Source organism: Molothrus ater, chromosome 1 (assembly GCF_012460135.2).
Source record: "Molothrus ater isolate BHLD 08-10-18 breed brown headed cowbird chromosome 1, BPBGC_Mater_1.1, whole genome shotgun sequence".
NCBI lineage: Eukaryota > Metazoa > Chordata > Aves > Passeriformes > Icteridae > Molothrus > Molothrus ater.
In genome coordinates, this window is record NC_050478.2 from 118251273 (window position 1) to 118269245 (window position 17973).

A 17973-nucleotide genomic window follows, 5' to 3' on the forward strand; every position below is an offset into this window, starting at 1 on the left:
CAAAAATCTTATCTTGATATTCACTCAACCTACCAGAAATGACTCATGTTAAATAGTAAAATTTCAAACAAGAGGTATTAAGTAAGGAAGTCAATGCCAACATGCTATTTTTTAAAAATACAGATAATAAAAAAAATTATCACAAGTCTGTAGCACAGACCTCTTGTCCTTCCAAAAATGAGACATATTAGAAGTTGCTGAAGTAAGGAGTTACAACTTTTATTCTTAAAGTCAGTCTAAAATGTACACAGGAAGGTGTGGCCTTATTGACAATCTGAACTAAAAGTCTCAGTGATTCCTAGTGACAGCAGCTTAATTCTGCATAACATAAATCTTTATCCATTTTAATTCTTCTCCCTGCAGAAGTTCCAATTTGCTTTCTGTTCTATGGTAGCTCATAGCAATTACAGCAATTACATTAATATATTAATTCCCAAAATACACTAATAAAACACCTCTAAATAGAGCTGACAGTGGCATAGAGTGATCATAGAGTATCTAATCAAACACAGCACCATTCCCTACCAATGGTCTGTGTTTACAGAGATTCAACTGACACAACTGAATGTTCTTTCAGACATGCCTGAAACACTTCATCAAGACACTGAGGTTCAGGGCTAACACAGATATCTCCACATGAAGTACCCTCCTTCAAGCCATCATTCTCAAGGCCAAGGGCTTTTCCTCTGAAGACACTGGTACCTATAATATATCCCAGGGTTTTTTTATTAAGTAAACAGATGTACTACATATGATAAAGGTTGCTTATAAAGCAACATTCATGTGTACAGCAGGAAAATAAATAGATTCTGTCATGCTACATTACTTTACCAATATTTCTAAGCATATTTGTGACCATGATGTTACAGTCTGAGCACTACCAGCCTGCATAATAGAGAAGCAGGGAGCAATACAGCTGCTGCTGCTAATGCAGTGTATGCTACCAGTAAGAAGTGTCTCTCCCCCACTCTTGATCCATTTCCCTCAGAGCCAAATTTCAAAATAGAAATTATTGGGTTGAAAATATAATAAAATAAAATTATTATATTTATGTTATAAAATTATCTAAAATACCCACAAAGTCACAAAGCATAGTTAATTTTCTTGTTCTCAAGTGGTCTTCTACAGATCTACAGTTCACAAAAACTTGTTTTTGTTGTCATGCTACAAATTAAGTTTCCCCACACAGGTACCACCCGTTAATCTTGGAGGGAATAGTACACTGTAGGTACTACAAGGAAAACAGCAGCTTCTGGCAGCAAAATACACAACAGAACACAGAAATGCAATAATTTGGCAGTACAGGCCTGTGTTCCACCTATACTTGTATTCAAAGTCATTTAGGAGGGGTTGCACATCTTCTTGCTTCAGGATTTTTTCTGAAGATGATAGAGGTACAGAGGCAAATGAGTTACTTGGTTTTCTGTGAAGCTGAACCGTTGTTCTCTTCACAATAAGCTATTGACACTTACTCATCTTACAAATATGTTTAAACTCTAAATTATCACCAAATTTGCCTAGCTCATAAACCACTTCTACTACGCATTAATCCTAGGTTTTCTACCCCTCATTAAAAAAAAAAAAAAAAAAAAAAAAGCAAAGCCTACATTATTCCAGCTTTCCTAGCAGCAGTGCTGCTTATTACAGAATCACAGCACTGGTGAGGCAGGAAAGCACCAGATGAGGTTCATCTGGTCAAACTCCTCTGCTCAAGCCGAGTCACCTAGACCAGAACCATCTCCCAGAGGCTTTTGTGCATCTCCAAGGATGCAGACTCCACAACCTCTCTTGTTGTGTCAACACTTGGTCACCCATCCTCACAGTGAAAAAGTGTTTCCTGATGTGCATCAGTTTGTGCCTACTGGCTCTGGTCCTCACACTGGGCACCACTGAAAAGAGCCTGGCTCTGTCTCCTTTGCACTTTCCCTTCATGTATTTGCATACATTGAGAAGTTTGCCCTTGAGTCTCCTGTAGGCTGAACAGTTCCAGCTTTCTCAGCCTTTTCTCATCAGCCCTTTAATCTTCCTCACCCTTTGCTGGACTCTCTCTGGTATGTCCATGTCTCTCTTTTCCTGGGGAGCCCAGACAGGGACTCCAGGTGAGGCCTCTGATGCTGCACATAGGAGAGGGATCACCCCCCTGAACCTGCAGGCAATATTCCTCCTACTGCAGCCCAGGATACCACTTGCTTTCTCTGCAGCAAGGGGATATGGCTGGCTCATGTTTAACTTGGTGCCCACCAGGAGACCCAGTTCCTTTTTTGCCAAGTCACTTGAGGGCTGCCCCTGCTTGTGGTGGGGCTGTTCCTCCCCATGGGCTGGGCTTTGAGCTTCCCTTTGAGCTATTAGTTATTGCACATGGATAGCCCAAGCTAGATAATAACACCTTAACTAAATAAATGTCTTTATCCTTTAGATCTGAAATGATCAGAGTAACTTCCAAATTAGAAAAGAGATTTTGAGCATTGCCATCCCTCTGCAGCTCCAGAGCACCTGATTTGTGGGACTACACTAAGCCAAAAACTAAATTTCTCTCTTTAACAGTTAAACATTTACCCCAGGACAATTCAGAATAAGCAAGTCAGATGCAGAGGTCTGACAGGTTATTAATTTAAAGGGGAGGCTGAAACAGAAAATAGCTGGCTTTCAAGGAAGGGGGTGAGGGGAAGATACATTCTCCAGCTGCAGGAACACTGATAGCTACTGTGCCTGCCTTTTCCTTTCCCTCACATATCAATTATTATTAAGGACACAAAAACCAAGTGCTTTGTGGTTTTGGCAGATCAGCTAAGGCCAGTTAATGGAAAAGACTGGTAAAATGAATGATACAGTTGTGCAATGGAAACTTGGCATTTCTCTCCTGGCACATTCATTCTCTTTAGATGCATGATTAATATGAGAATGACAACCTCCCCGCTTCTATCACGAGTCATGAAAAGAGATGCTAATTTCAGAGACACTACCAAACCAAGGCTCAGTAATGTACAGATTATGGAAAGAAGACTAAAGAATGAAGAGTGCACTGCATTTGCTCATGAACAAGCATGCTGCAAAAACATCTCCCAGCCCAAACATCTTTACTTTCATTTGGAGCCTTCAGTGTGCTAAATGCCCTTCTAATATCCAATATTGACTATTTGCTCACAAGGACAGTTTAAGGACAAATAGAACAGTAAAATAAATTTGATATTTACAGCTTTTTGAACTGAAAGAGAATGAAAGCAAAGTTGGGATGATGGGCAGGTTAAGGACACTTTAGCATTGAGAAGTGCTTTTGGTGCAAGGAACCAGAAGGTGAACTATAGGGCTTAGTGCCTACTCAACAGCAGCTGTCCTATGACTTCCTCTTGCCATTCCTTTGTAAATTCAAGTTATCATCCAAAGCATTAATCACAGGTTTTGGGGCTTTTTGTTTGTTTGATAAAAATGGTTATATTCTTGTTTCTAAGCATTTTAAGTGAGATGCTGGTATTATAAAAAATTCCTTTCTCTAAAATAAAAAAAAAGAAGCAATTCTGGTTATTAATATCAGTTATTTTGCTAATGTGATGCATATATAGCAATAAAGTAACACAAGTCGCCTTCATGCAACAGATTTCATCTGTATTCCGAGACACTAATTTTAATCTCTTCCCACTCCCAATCTTTTAACTTCATGAAAACCTAAAATAAAATGTTTTAGCACATTTCACAAGGGTATTAAATATTTATTTTTCTCATGCCAATATAAAAAGCTGAAGTAAGTAAAGACAAGTGACAATCACTTAAAAGATCCCAATATACTGATGGATTTAGCCTCAAAATTATTCTATCTTTTGTATATTAAGGACAGTCCACAAAAGGAAGAATGACAATTATCACTTGGTTTAATTATTAATGGAACCTTAAACCCTAGCAATGTACTTCAATTTTCTTATAATGCAAAGACAGACTTACACCCTCTGACAGCAATCTGGTTAAAACAAGGCTATCCAGGCTTTAAGACCTTTACCTCCGTTTCTTCCTTGCTACAGCCTAAAAGGCAGATAGAAAACTATCCATTATAAAAAGCACTGAGTTTTGCTACACACCAATAAAAAGGGCTTAATTGAGGATCTTGGGTATCACTACCACCAAAAAAAAATGAAGGAAAAAAAAAGGATTTGAGTATTTGATCCTTCCTATGTTTGGATGTAAAAACTGAACTTTGAGGTGAGCATTGGCCCACCAGAGAAGGCTTTTCCCCCAAAAATATGAAGGAATTACCTTCTTTTAACGAAGTGATCTCTCGTGAATTTTCCGTATTAACCCAACTGCACAATTAACAGTTTGACATAGCAGATACTATCACTAAACCTGACACATCCTCTGAAAATTTCCACTACCTGTAAATATTTGTTGGAAAGAAATATTCCATTTTAGATGCCAATTAAAACCATCTAAGGATGCACCTTTCTAAAGATCCATCTTTCCAGAATAAAAATAATTTTCAATTTATTAATAATTTGAAAGTAGGATCTAGCATTTCCCACCACTAGAGGGACCCATAACCATTCTAATTTCACATCTATTCCCATCAAACCATTAAGAAATGCACTATATTAGATCCATGAATGTTTGTGGGTTTTTCTAAATTAAGTCCTGCTATTTAACTCCCCTGAATGTTTACCACTCATGGTTTGAATTTTAAAATATTTTTACAACATTCAGTATTCAAGTGTTCTAGAAAACTATTACTTCATTTGGAAGATATAATTTTAGTAAGTATTTTAAAGTTACATAAAAAGACTAATTTAGATTATTGGGGTCTAAATTACCTCCCTATAGTTCCTGTCTTTCTTAGAACCACTTAGAAGACTAGCATCATTGCAAGGCACTACACTTCATCTTCTGCTTAAAAAAATATTAAGCCATACAGTTTTGGTTTTAATGTAGTACAATATGTAACTATATACACATTCATAAATATTTTTTTATTTCCAAATATTTTCCATCGTTTTCCAAATAATAATGACTGCTGGAAAATATGCTGTGGGATAAGGATTAATGAAATAAACATGGCTTTACAAGTGTCTTCTGAGTGGAATCAGAAAAAAAAAATAAGGTTTCAAGAAAGTCTAGCAGTACCACGACTATCTTAAAAACTCTAGTGGTTTTCATCGGATGGTCCCCAATGGAGGGGAAGTGCTAGGCATCACCACCACCTAAAATAACTTTTTCTGAAGAATCTTACAGAGCAAAAGGATCTCACTGCCTTAGCAAAGCACAGAACCATAGAATAATTTAGGTGGGAAGGCACAGAAGAGACTTCTGAATGTCCTTTATTCCAATCCTCTGCTCAAAGCAGAGCTAATTTAAGGGAATTTGCTCAAAATGAAGGGATTAGACTACTTCAGTATGAAACAAGTGCCAATTCTCCACTGGCACTATAAGTCACTGCACAGCGGTAGAAATGTAAAAAAAAACATCATGAAAAGGTATCTACAGGACTTTACTAATTTACCTCTTTTGAATTTTGGCTCATCTTAGAATTTCTGTAAACACCTCAGGAAAGATACAAAATTAAGTGAATTAAACACTGCCATTTCTGTGCTTAAATGAGTAACATTTTGCAATAATCTCAGGACTATGAAACTACATACAAAGCAGTCTTTCCATACCAGTTTACTGAATCATAAGCCCAGCAATCCTGCAGTTGTGTTTTTGGGGATTTTTTAACCCTAATCCACTCATAGGGCATGACAAATCTGTAATTCACAACAGCATACTGTAAACTAAGAAACCTTGCTGAAGCTAATTATTTAGAGGAATATCATCAGAACATAAATATACAAAATATATACAAACACAGCCTTTTACAAAATGGGTTATGCCATGTTAATCAAGATACTGATCCTCCTGAAGAACTTGACATATAATGGTTCCTAACTCTTTTCCCAAAAGGATAATATATTTCAGATCGTTGCCAAATCATTTTCTTGCTGTCTTCCCAGAAAAGCCCACCTCTCTTCAGTGTCCTAGAAATCTTCAGTTCTACAGTAAATGAATGACAGAACTCTCAACTCATCTTTTTTGTCTATTTTTCATCATCAGAAATAAAATTAGAATTGAAAACCAACCCATCATGGTTAACAGAAAATGAATTTCCTTTACCAGCCTTTACTTTACTTTATGATGGTCAGTACAGAAAGTCAAACTGGGAGCGCAGATGAAAACAAAAGAATTTTCAGGTATTTTCTACCAAATTGTCCAGCATACAAGAAAAAAAAAAAAAGCCTTTCTAAATAAGGTACTAGGAGAAAGAATACATTGGAGAGGTTCAGAAGAAATGGGGGAAAAAATAGAATACATCACTGTCCTCTTCTATGGTCAAACTTAAGCCAGCAATGAAATACAGAGTGGCCTGTACCTGTGCAAGACTCCAGAGCACACAGACTATTCTACAGTACCTTGGAAAGAAGAAACAGTAGGTAAAACAAACATCTAGAATAACAAAAGAAAAAAAACCAAACCTGCTCTATATTCTCAGTTAGAACTTTTTATCCCCACATCTTCCTTAACCAAGTTCACTTCAAGCTCACTCTTTTCATTTGGCCAATACAACTGTATTTGGAGCATTTTCTGATTTCCCCTTGTGTAACTGCATTCTCCAAACTAAATCAAAGTCAAAATTTCTCTCACATTGTGGAACACAATTTATTTGAATAATCCAGACTGTGAATAATTAGAAGACAAATTCAGTATTGTATTATTCACAGAAAGGCAGCTTTTGAAGTAATCTCTCAAGTACAAGCTTTTTACTCCTCAGTGAAGGCATTTTCAAAAGGAAACAAATACTTCAAGCTATGATCACATAAATCTTCCTGCATTACTTTACTCATTGCGAAACTCACCCTTCTTCACAGTGGACTGCTGAACAAGACAGATAATTCCTGTCAAACATAACCAAATAGGTAATTCCTCTATTTTCTGAAACAGAAAGGGCATTGAAATTAATCTGGACTCTGCTTAGTTTATCTCAATCTTTAGATGGTATCACCAAAAGCATCATTAGCTGCTGCTACAAGGATTTTTCAAATTGTTTCAGGCAATCCATTTGGATTTGCACTCTTGTCTCTTCTTTGAATTCTGGAATCTCAGCCAAGGGAAGTCTAAACTCACTGTTCAAGGTAACCATTTTCAAATGGTACATGAGCTAAGAACCAGAAAGTTAAAAGCATCCTTGAAACAGCACATGCTGACATTTTTGCCAGATCTCAGAATAGCTTATAATACATTCCATAAACGGTAATTTCCAAGTAAACAGTCTGAAGGTTGTATAATAAAGGTAAACTCTGAAATTTCATCATGTATTTGCACTCTCAAGGAAGAGAATTAGATTTATCCATCACCTATAAAAGTATCTCTTCCTTTCTTTCCATTTCCCCCTAAAAAGGTTCCAATACACAGCTAAGGAGAATCATCTAAGTCTCGATGAAGTCTTATACTGTACCATTACGCTGTCTGCAAGCAACTATTTTCTTCAAAATTGAGCATTCCTGAATGTTACCAAACACATACTGACTAATTCAAAATCCCTTCTTCTTTCTAAGATATTTTAACTCACAGATGTGACAGATTTGGTTATCTATAAAACACAAAACAGAGGCCGCCCATGTAATGGCATTATCATCTCCCCACAGAAGCATGCTCAGATGAGACTGGCATGAGAGAATTCTAAAAACCTTTTTGACAAGATCTTACTTATTCTAGGCCAGGCATAATAGGAGAAACAAGAAGAAAACCATGTTTCTTCTCTGCAAAACCAAAGTATTCATTGTCCTATGTGGTTCCTCCAGACTATATCCAACAATCCTTTCCTAAAAGGAAGCTTAAAAGCATTAATTTCAGCTGTATCGGCATATGACATTTCTCAATATTTTTTTGTTATCTTAATTATTCATTTTATCTTTATTCATTTTGGCTTCACTTCCTCGCTATAACATACTGTAGGTATCACTGTGCACACTCACTGTTTGGGGTTTTTTTCAGGAGAAACAGAGAATGATTAGGGCACATTATATATGCCTTTCTTTGTGCATGCTAGGAACACCTCCAACAATCAAAATTTCTTATGTGTAGTGTGCATACATACATACATATATAAAAAATAGACACTATTGACAACCTCTCAATAGCAAGAACGCAAAGCCTAAAACTTTATTGCTGGTTTACTATTTCTGAAATAAAGGATTATTTTTATCTTGTCACTTACCAATTCTTCTATCAAAGATTTTGTTTCACATTAGCTTTTATCAACATATTCTGACAACACTGAAGACTGAATTACTGGATATGATGTCTCAAGTAATGTAAAGAAAATTTTGAAGTATTCGTGTAAACCACAGCCTATTGGTAAACCAGAAGACAGTAAGAGTGATTATAACCACTGCAATCACTTCTTCAATAGCTTCCCTGAAAACCAAACAGTACATGCTGCATTCTCAAAGCGAACTGCAAAACTCTCTTCTTGTTTCTCAGGGAGTCAAAAGTAGATCCAATGCTCTACAGTCACTTCAATAAAACATTACAGTGTATGCATTTTACTGTGCAACAGTGAATTCAGAGGAAGAAAGCTGAGGAAGAAATTCAGAGGAATAAAGTTGGCTGCTCTATCCTTTCCAGAAATGGTGGATTTAAGATGTCGTCTTGACGTTATGCCCATGGTCCCACACAGGCATAACCAACAGAACACAGTAACAGAAAACCTACTAACTGATAACATTAACCAGCTGCTAACCAACAAGAAGAATATAATCCTCACTTTGCCTATTCACCAGGAAGCAGTGTTGTTAAAACAAAAATTTATTAAGCTATTCTTCTTGGTAGTTCCTGCAATTACCTATAAAAAGGAGACTGCTGGAATAACAGATAATGAATTAGGAAAACTACCATCGAACAAAGTTAGCTTAATCATCAGTGAAATCCTGTATTTAATAAAGCTCAGATATTACTCCCATTCCACTGTCCTAACAACAACAATATATTTCCAACCATCTTCCTAAAATAAAACTTCCTAAAAGTTACTCTTGAGAATACTTCTGGACAGGTTAGAAACTTGAATATTCATGTATCAATTACAGAATTCTGGGATGAAGATAGTGATGCTGAGCTTATAATGCCTAAGAAGATACAGAAGTAATCTTTAGAAATAAGTGCTGATAAACTTCACTTCAGCAACACTGGTTGAAGCTATGAGTTCAAATAGTTATGAAGCAAAGTAATGCATTTAAAATTCACTACTCTTCCAACCTATCAGTAAAATACTGGTTAAGAGCCTATCAATAAATATTAGAGAAGAGACTGGTCAGCATATTATTACCTACCCCTCCTGAAAGATATTCAACCTCTTCTCCAAACATCATTGACAGAAAAAGAAAACAATGCTGAACAACCAAAGTTAGCTAAGCAAAACACAGAACAGCACTAATGCTTCAGCACTGTGACTGACAGCAACTATATAAATCCTCTGCAAAACACATAAGCAATGATCATTGCAAACAATTTAGAACCACAGAATATAGCTAGTGGATAGTACAAGACATTTACAGTGGAACTATACAAACACAATGGAGAAAGCATGTCCATGCATTACTGATGTTCAGGATACAGCTGTGGTGGGGAGGAAAAAAAAAAGCAACATTCAGATGGTTTAGTCTGCTTCAGCTAAAGAGACCCCTTCCAGTTCAGTATTTGCCCCAAGGAAAGAAGAGATGACTGACTCCTCTCACATGTTATTGCTCGAATGGGTGAGTATTTTTCAGTCATTTACATTTTGCCACATTTACCTCTGTGTGGCAAAGTCAACTCCTTCTGAAGTAACCAGGAGAGGGCAGGGGAACGGGCAGGGAGACTATCCTAAAAATTAGGTCAAGTCTGATTCTTGCAACTTCTCTCTACTGGCAGTCTCATAGTGCATTACTAAATCTCTTAGACTTAAAACAATTAAGGAAACACTGATCAGGACTAAATTATCATTGCATTAAAAAAACATTTTATGGATAAAAAAGAATCCCACATTTATGTAAAGTACTAGATAACCTACTAATATGGTGAGAGATTGTGCTGAATTCCTGGCTTTGAAAGAAACTCCACAATGTGGCAGGAGCCCGGAAGTCAAAGAGCACCTCTTCAACAAACTACAGTCCTGAAGTGCAAAAAATCTGACTATAATATGACAACTCTGAAAACTAACAGACGAACTGACCTGAGAGGGAAGTTAAAGCCAAAGAAATTTTTGGGCCTCCTAGCAATATTTTTTGCTGTCATTAAACACCACAGGTGGTGTTGCTAAAAGCTGGTGGCTGTGTCTCAACAAGTAGGGGCAAGGAGAAAGGGTGTGAAAGTCCTTTTCCTGACTAGTCATGATCTGCCTGATGCACAATCATCAGGATAGAAAGAAAAAGTGTGATGAGGACCATAAAAAAGTTAATCTGAAAACAGCAATAATATCATATGTTGACTGCCTTTTAACAGGCAGCTATTTTAATACTTGTTAGTATTTTCCTATATCAGCATGAAATGCCACACAGATATATATATATATATATACACACACAAAAAGACAATTATGTACTTCATAAATTGCATGCTATTTCTGCAGAGAATTTATTATACTCAATCAGGACTTGAGATGAAACTCTTATCCTCTATATTGAAAAAAATCTACATAGCACACTCTTCAAACTTTGTTTTCTCACCTATTTTCATGAAACTTTTGAACAAAACTAAGAGTTTAAGAGTTTTAGAAATTATCTACTTTTAAAAATTATAACTTCAGTTAAGATCAGAGTATAAGACCAGTTTCTGCCACTCATTTTTATTCATAAGGTAATTACAACAACCACACTTACTACCATAAAATCGGCTTTACTAAATCTCTCCATTGCATTCAGAATAGTTGGAATTGTGCTGATACAATGCTGGTATAGATCCTTTATGACACTTAATACCTTAATTATTGGCATAATTTAATTAAGACTCAGATCCCCTGCATTTTTGCTGCATATTGGTTTGATGGTGTCAAAACTTTATATTACAACTTCTGACAAATTTAGTTGTAACAATATGGATGGATAATTTAACTTTTTTCTCTACAAAAATATTCTTCTTGTAACACTTCTGAAAAAAATAAAAGATTCCTCAAACACATAATCAAAAGAATTTAGGCTGCCACTTTCTCCTAGAACTTTAATTTTTATTTAAGATCTGTCTCTGTCCAAAAATTTAAGTCCTAGCTACACACCTGAGTAGATGTAAATGTTAATTCATTATGATGAGGTCAAGAATATTGACATTACTGTAATTCTGTTCAATCATCATCCTGGACAGGGCCTTTCTAGTGCTTTATAAAAACAGAAAAGTATTCTCCTCAACTGATTGTGTCTGCCAAGTAAGCACACAGCACACACATCAGTAGCGGTTTAGAAGATCCATCTTCATTTTCATATGGATTCAGGTCTAAACTCAATGAGTTTAAAATTATAATTTTTTTTAAAAAAAATATTTAGTAGTGAAGATTTTCCTCTTCTACATTTGGTAATGAACTAGAATGAAAGATTTTCCTAAGAAGTATAAAAAATCATCTTGCTGTAAGAGCTGCTAACTTTACTTTAGAGGCTCAGTTTTTAAAATTGATGGAAGCCTTTGTTTATTTGTCATTTATCTGCTTTTAAATACTTACAGTGAAAAATACGGAAATCAATGTATGGATGAGAACCTCTTCTCTCTGTTTCAAATCCTGCCCGACTTCTTACTCGCACATCTCCTAGAAACAGGGTCAAGAGTGAAATAAAAGTGTGGAAGAGTGGCAGAGATAAAATGCAAATGAACATAGCCTGGAGGGGTAAAGATTCATGTTCTTAATGGAGGAGAGTAATTCAAACAATAGGCCTACTTCAATGCTTTTTGTTTTAAAGGTGAAATTCAAAACAAAGTTTGAAGACTTGTTAAACATGCAATCACATGCTTTCTTGCCAAAATCTCTCCTGCCTAAGCATACGTTGCCAGAAGCATGTGATAAGCATTCAGATGAAATTAGGAAGAGCTTGCTACACCAGTATGGTAAAAATGCACCTTAATATGACAGAAAACAAGAACATTTAAAGTTGATTTGTTCCTCAGTAACACACATACAACAGTAACATTCTGTAGAATACAAAAAAGATTCAACTTCTAGAAATGGTAGCTTTCAGCAAAGAAGCTAGTTACAATATGGTTTTATATTATATAATATTTTCCCACTAGCATTTACTTACTTGCGCTCAGCTGTTTGAATATTACACAAGAGCCTATTAAAATACCAAAACTCAGTATTAAAATTTGATCAAACTATTTTGCACTGTAATTAGCTTCAACCTCAATCTTTTAGCATGCTACTTGATTTCTACTTATGCATTTTACCAACTGAAAGCTGATCAGTATTCTTTTGTTAGATAGTTGTACGTATTAATATAAGCAGTTCACCTGCATTAAAACTTTCACTTAAAATCCTTTTGTAATTACAAATTTGGAGAAATCTTTGAGAATCAAATGCAATACTGTTTCCCTCCTCAAACCCTAACAAAGATAAATTTAAGATGTGCAAATGTTGTGGTTTCTAATTATGAAAATCTATCAAGTGTCATATTCGCCTCACTTCAAACACAGCACTTCCCATATGAAACCAAAATAAGTAATTAACAAAAAGCACTATGATTGAGTTTATAAGAACTAAATAAAAATACAGCTATTTATTTTTCATCAAGTCATAAGCATCTTGAGAGCATTTTTTTCCATTTTTTCTTTTCTAACCTGCAATGTGTAGCGCTGAAGCAGTCAACTTATCAGAAAATAGCTAAAGGTACTGACTTACACTTCAGTAAGCATGCTTTTTAAAGATACCTAATAGGTATTTTTCTAGAGATACATATCTATAAACACTGACACATCTACAGTGATGCACTTTACATGAATGTTATCTTGTGAGGCATGCTGGAAGGACCACAAAAGGGTAAGCAGGCCCAGGGCTCCCTTAAAGTTTACACATCAGTAAAAATATAGTAAATACATGTGCCCTTCAGTTATTAATCCTTTTTTATTTTATCTGAAAACCCTAACTGAGCTGCAAGAGGAAGCAACCCAATTACTATCTCCAAGTATTAATTTTCAGACCACTTACAATATATTACTTATAAAGGCTTCAAGCATTCATTTGAGCAGAGTGCAAGAGACTCGTTTCCTTCCAGGCAATACAGAGGCAGCAAATTGTAGAACTCTTCTGTTAGGCACAAGCAACTGGTGAATTTTATTTACAAAATAAATTAATAAAAATGAAAAAGAGAGGAAACTTTGGAAGAGAGGGGGCAAATGCATTAGTAGCTGTAATGAAAATAACAGGGTGACGGAGGAAAATTTGACTTTCATTACCTTTCACTCATATTTATCTGGGTAATCAGGCATAGCTACAGCTGTGTGAATGAGTTCACCAGCTAAATTAAAAGAAAATAAAAGAGGTTTTTTAGTGAAGCTAATTTTTTACAGAAAAGGTGATACAGCTTTTGTGATTTATTTTTAGTTTAAAATGCAGGTTTTTTACTTTTAAAATTTACAAACCACAGTACCAATCAGCAAATAGTTTCAGACAGTGTATGACTAGGTTGTGGCAAACAATTTGTTTTAAGTGTCAAAAATAGGAAAAGTTTACAGAAAAATACCTGAAGACCAACATGGAATTCTGCAAATAATAAAATGAGCAGGTTCATCTTATAAATGATGTCCAGAAAGTTTCTCTCTGCTTTGTTCTTTTTCATTTACTACCCTTGACTAACAGCATAGACTGAATAATAGTATCCTTGGTACCCTTGAAATGCCTGCAATGTTGAGAACTTTAGGAAGTAAAGCAAGAAAAACTGTAAGTAAAATGAAGAAGTGCAACTGACTACATTACTTTAAACAGGAATGATTAGAATATCTATTTACAGGAATATTTAGCCAAAGAAGGAATTGGATACTAAAAACACACATGGCAAACTAAGAAAAAGGCAGCTGTAAAAAGAAAAAGCTAAAATAATTGTATTTACTTGCATACATATAAAATGAGGAATTCCCAGTAAGGAAGGTAAATATTTTCATTACATAGTTATTGAACAAAATTCTCTCTCCCTAAATCATGGTAGAAGAAGCGATTAAAAAAAAAAAAGAACAATATCTCAACAATTGATTATTTTTTTTAGAATACAACTGGATTTATTCTGGAAAAATATACCCCTTCTACAAGACTGGAATTCATTACAGCAAACAAAGCAGAAAATTCTCTTGTGCCAAAACAAAAGCAAAAGAGATGCCTCCATTATCATGGTACAGAACTGCTGCATTTTTCAAGATTTCAGACCATAAATGTACTTGAAAAATATTGGTACAAGTGGAATTTGATGATACCATACATCCATCTGAAGTTTCTAAATAAACAGAAGTAGAAAAAGGGATAACTGGCTGCACATTATGAAATAATGTGTTATTAGCACAGTGAAACTAATCTCTAGTGCATATGTATAGTTAGTTCCAAAACATCCAGAAATACTGGATCATCATTATGCATTCACTCTTTGGTTAATGTAACCTGCAGAAGATTAATGGATCCCAAATGCACCCACTTCATTGTACCTTCACACAACATAACATGTTCACATCAATTTGCTTGGGAAATCCTGCACAAGTGTTTTGCAACCCTGTGACTGTGAAGTTATGCAGAATTTAATTTTAAGAGACATGTTTATCTTCACAGAGAACTTCATAAAAAAGCAGAAGATATCTCAGATTTGAGATTACTTTTATCAAACAAAAGGACACTGTTACATAATTCCTTCAAACAGCAACAGAACTCCAACCGCAGAGCCAACCATTATTACAGTAGCCAAAAGACAATTAAAATTCAACACCTAAAACAAAAGAACTTATGAATAACTTTTGTTTATTTAGACCCTTACAAACATATTGAAATGCTTACACAATTTTTTAAGCCATCAGATCCCACAGTTTGCTTATAGGTAAATTTTCTTGGGGGAGGGCAGCAAGCTGACTGACAGCTTTTATCTGAAGTATCTCTTCTTGAGCCACTTTCAGCCACACTGGAAAGATTCCTGTGTTACCTCTATGGAACACATTCAGGTCCAGCATCTTAATGATACTGGACTTCCAGGGACAATTTTTTCCCTCTTTGAGAGTCTTGCTGATTCCAAGGAATCAAGAGAATCAAGAGAAAGATTTTAAAAATGTGAAGCTTTCCTTTCCAACCTTTAATCTGAGCACAAAAATGATACAATATCTGATGGCTGAGTATTTAGCTACACTTTTATCCAGAATAGTCCTGCATGATCAGGATCACTTGCATTTTTAAGACAAAGATCATACTGGCAAAAATTTAATTGAAGACTAAATCAATCATGGAAGAAGGAATGTAGGAGGGAGGTTTGCAGCTATAACTGAAAACTGAAAAGTAATTAGGGCTGTAACAAAACTTACCTTGAAACAGATTGTTTAATTCCTGCCCCTGTCTCAGATTCCTGCTCACACCACAAGGACAGCTCTGATACTTACGAGGCAGCTGAAATGCCACAGCTGACATCCCTGGGCGTTAGGGTTACCCAGCACATATTTGGTGCTGCCCTAACACTGCAGTGTGGCACAGCAACAATGCAGCAGCTGCTTGGGGAGCTGAGGCCATCCAGAGCAGGGGCAGAAACCTCAGAGACCATGGAGGACAGCTGGGAGCAGATATTACAACAGCCACCTCAAGGTAAAGGATTCAAGTCAAAGCCATGAGGTTGTGAAGAGCAGGATTTTCAGAGAGAATTAATAACTTCACAGATTAAAATTCCTATTAAATTTGTTGGAGAAACAGATGACAGGTCAGCTGAATGTGCCAGAATTAAAGCAAACAGAAAACATAAAAACAAACTACCAGAGAAGAGCGTGCACAGTACACAGTAGTTTTTCTCCAATGATTCCTATTTGAAGTGATCAAGACCTCTAAAGGAAGATAAATGCTCCAATTGCAGCTGAGAGGTGCATGCTCACCAATACAAGCAGTCAGTGTCTCACACTTTCTACCCCATGCACAGTAGAAAAACTTTCAGTCAATATAAAGCAGCAAGAAAAGGAAACCAGAAAAGCAACAGAAAAATCAGAAAAGTATCAAGATTACACAGAAGCACTTACAAGATATTTTGAGAATTCCCCATAGTTGCTGAGAAAAGTGGTTGCGGTGATGCAGATGTTTTAGCCTTTTCAAGGTCTTAAAAGAAAAATTCTACAATGCTGCATCTGTATCTATATTTTAAAATAGTAAATAAGGCACACGGGAGTGGCTTAGTGTATATTTTGGGAATGGGGTATGACAGATGAGTCATTACAGTCAACTCTGCCTGTTTATATCGACACACTGATGAAGGCAGTTAGGAGTGAGCTTTTTATTTTGCATACTCCTAAAACAGGATCTTTTAAATTGAACCTGGACACACTGCCATAGCACAGGAATTCCTCATTACTTATTGTAAATGAATTTCCATTGGATTACCATTGGAACAGCCTGAAAACATTGAATGAAGCAACTTCATGGCCAGCACAACTAAACAAAGGCAGAGGGAGTTATTATAGATACTTTTAGCCTTACATTTTTGGTCTGCTAAGATAAACACCTTATCAAGGTACATTTTATTAGTAGATACGTTTATTCCATTAGTATGGAATAAAACCAACCAAGTAAAAGGCAAATCTGCTGATGACTGTGCCTAAGTTCCCATTAAGTTACAGCTGATGATTCCTTATAGATTATTTCGCTCAAGTGCACTAAGATAAATAGAACAAAACCAAAAATCTAATAATACTGCAGGAAAAGCAATGCTTCACATTTCTTGCAAAAAATTGTAATAGAATATATTAACCCTTGAATCTACTCTAATATGAATGTTTCTAAATACTGATGAGTCCAACTGTTCAGCTTTCAGGCTGGTCTTTTTTACAGTCGATTTACAAGTACAAAAAAAATATGTAAATAGTTGCTAACTTGTACAGTATAGTACAGATAACATTTGCATAAACCAAATGATATCTATTAAGTGAGAAAATAACACAAATTTACGACACAATGATTCAAACATGCCATGAGCAATTTTTTGTTTGCTTGTTAGTACCCTCCTCCCCCACCTAAGTTGGAAGTCAATCCTTTAAAAGATTTACTGCTTCTGAATAGCAGAACAGCATGAATGAATTATGCCAGCAAGAATTATACTATTTATAACAAACATCAATCTCATTATGTAATAATTAATTTCAATGAGAGTACAAATGAAAAATTAATTTACTTAACATCATGTTCTGAATATTTTCCAGTTCTACCTATGAGAAGAGTGGAAGTTTTCCAAGACAAATTAAATTTTTCTCTCCAGTCAGATGCATGTATCAAAAACTAGAGGAAGCCATGTTTTGCTTCTGTCTAGATTTACTTGAGCATTATCACAAATCCTTCTGCAGAAATGATGGGCATAACTACTTAATTTTAAGTTCTGAAAACAAAATAAACCTATTTACAACAACAACAACCCAGCAGCTTTTTCAATAAACATTTAGAACCCAGTATTTTCTGTTCTCATCTTAACAAATCCCCAAAGTAATTAAATTCTCTGATCAAAACTCCTTCAATAGACAGTCAGAGCTACAGTATTAACAACTACATAAATGTAAAAAATCAAAATAACTGGAAAAAAAAAAGTGAAACTGCTAAGTCAAAATTGAATTTATCTGTATATATGACCATATATTCCTACATATGTAGGTTAGGACTATAAATTCTTATACACACATGCATATATCTTACAATTTTAAATTCAGAGACAATGCAGTTATGAATTTCTGGGGACTTGAACATGTGCAGTATACAACTAAACTGAAAAGACTCAGGGCATAAAAAGACATGTT

The 17973-nt window shown here is 35.4% G+C and overlaps 1 protein-coding gene across 3 annotated transcripts in view; it reads right to left on the minus strand.

Moving 5' to 3' along the window:
- PDE7A (phosphodiesterase 7A) overlaps positions 1-17973 on the minus strand; it is a 75463-nt gene that overhangs the window by 16679 nt on the left and 40811 nt on the right. For 2 of the 3 annotated variants that reach the window (XM_036397678.2, XM_054517240.1), the window contains exon 3: positions 11702-11785. The exons of the other annotated variant lie outside the window; for it this stretch is intronic. In XM_036397678.2, the coding sequence (XP_036253571.1) occupies positions 11702-11785 (84 nt within the window). The remainder of the gene's footprint in view (positions 1-11701; positions 11786-17973) is intronic. 3 annotated transcript variants of the gene reach the window in all.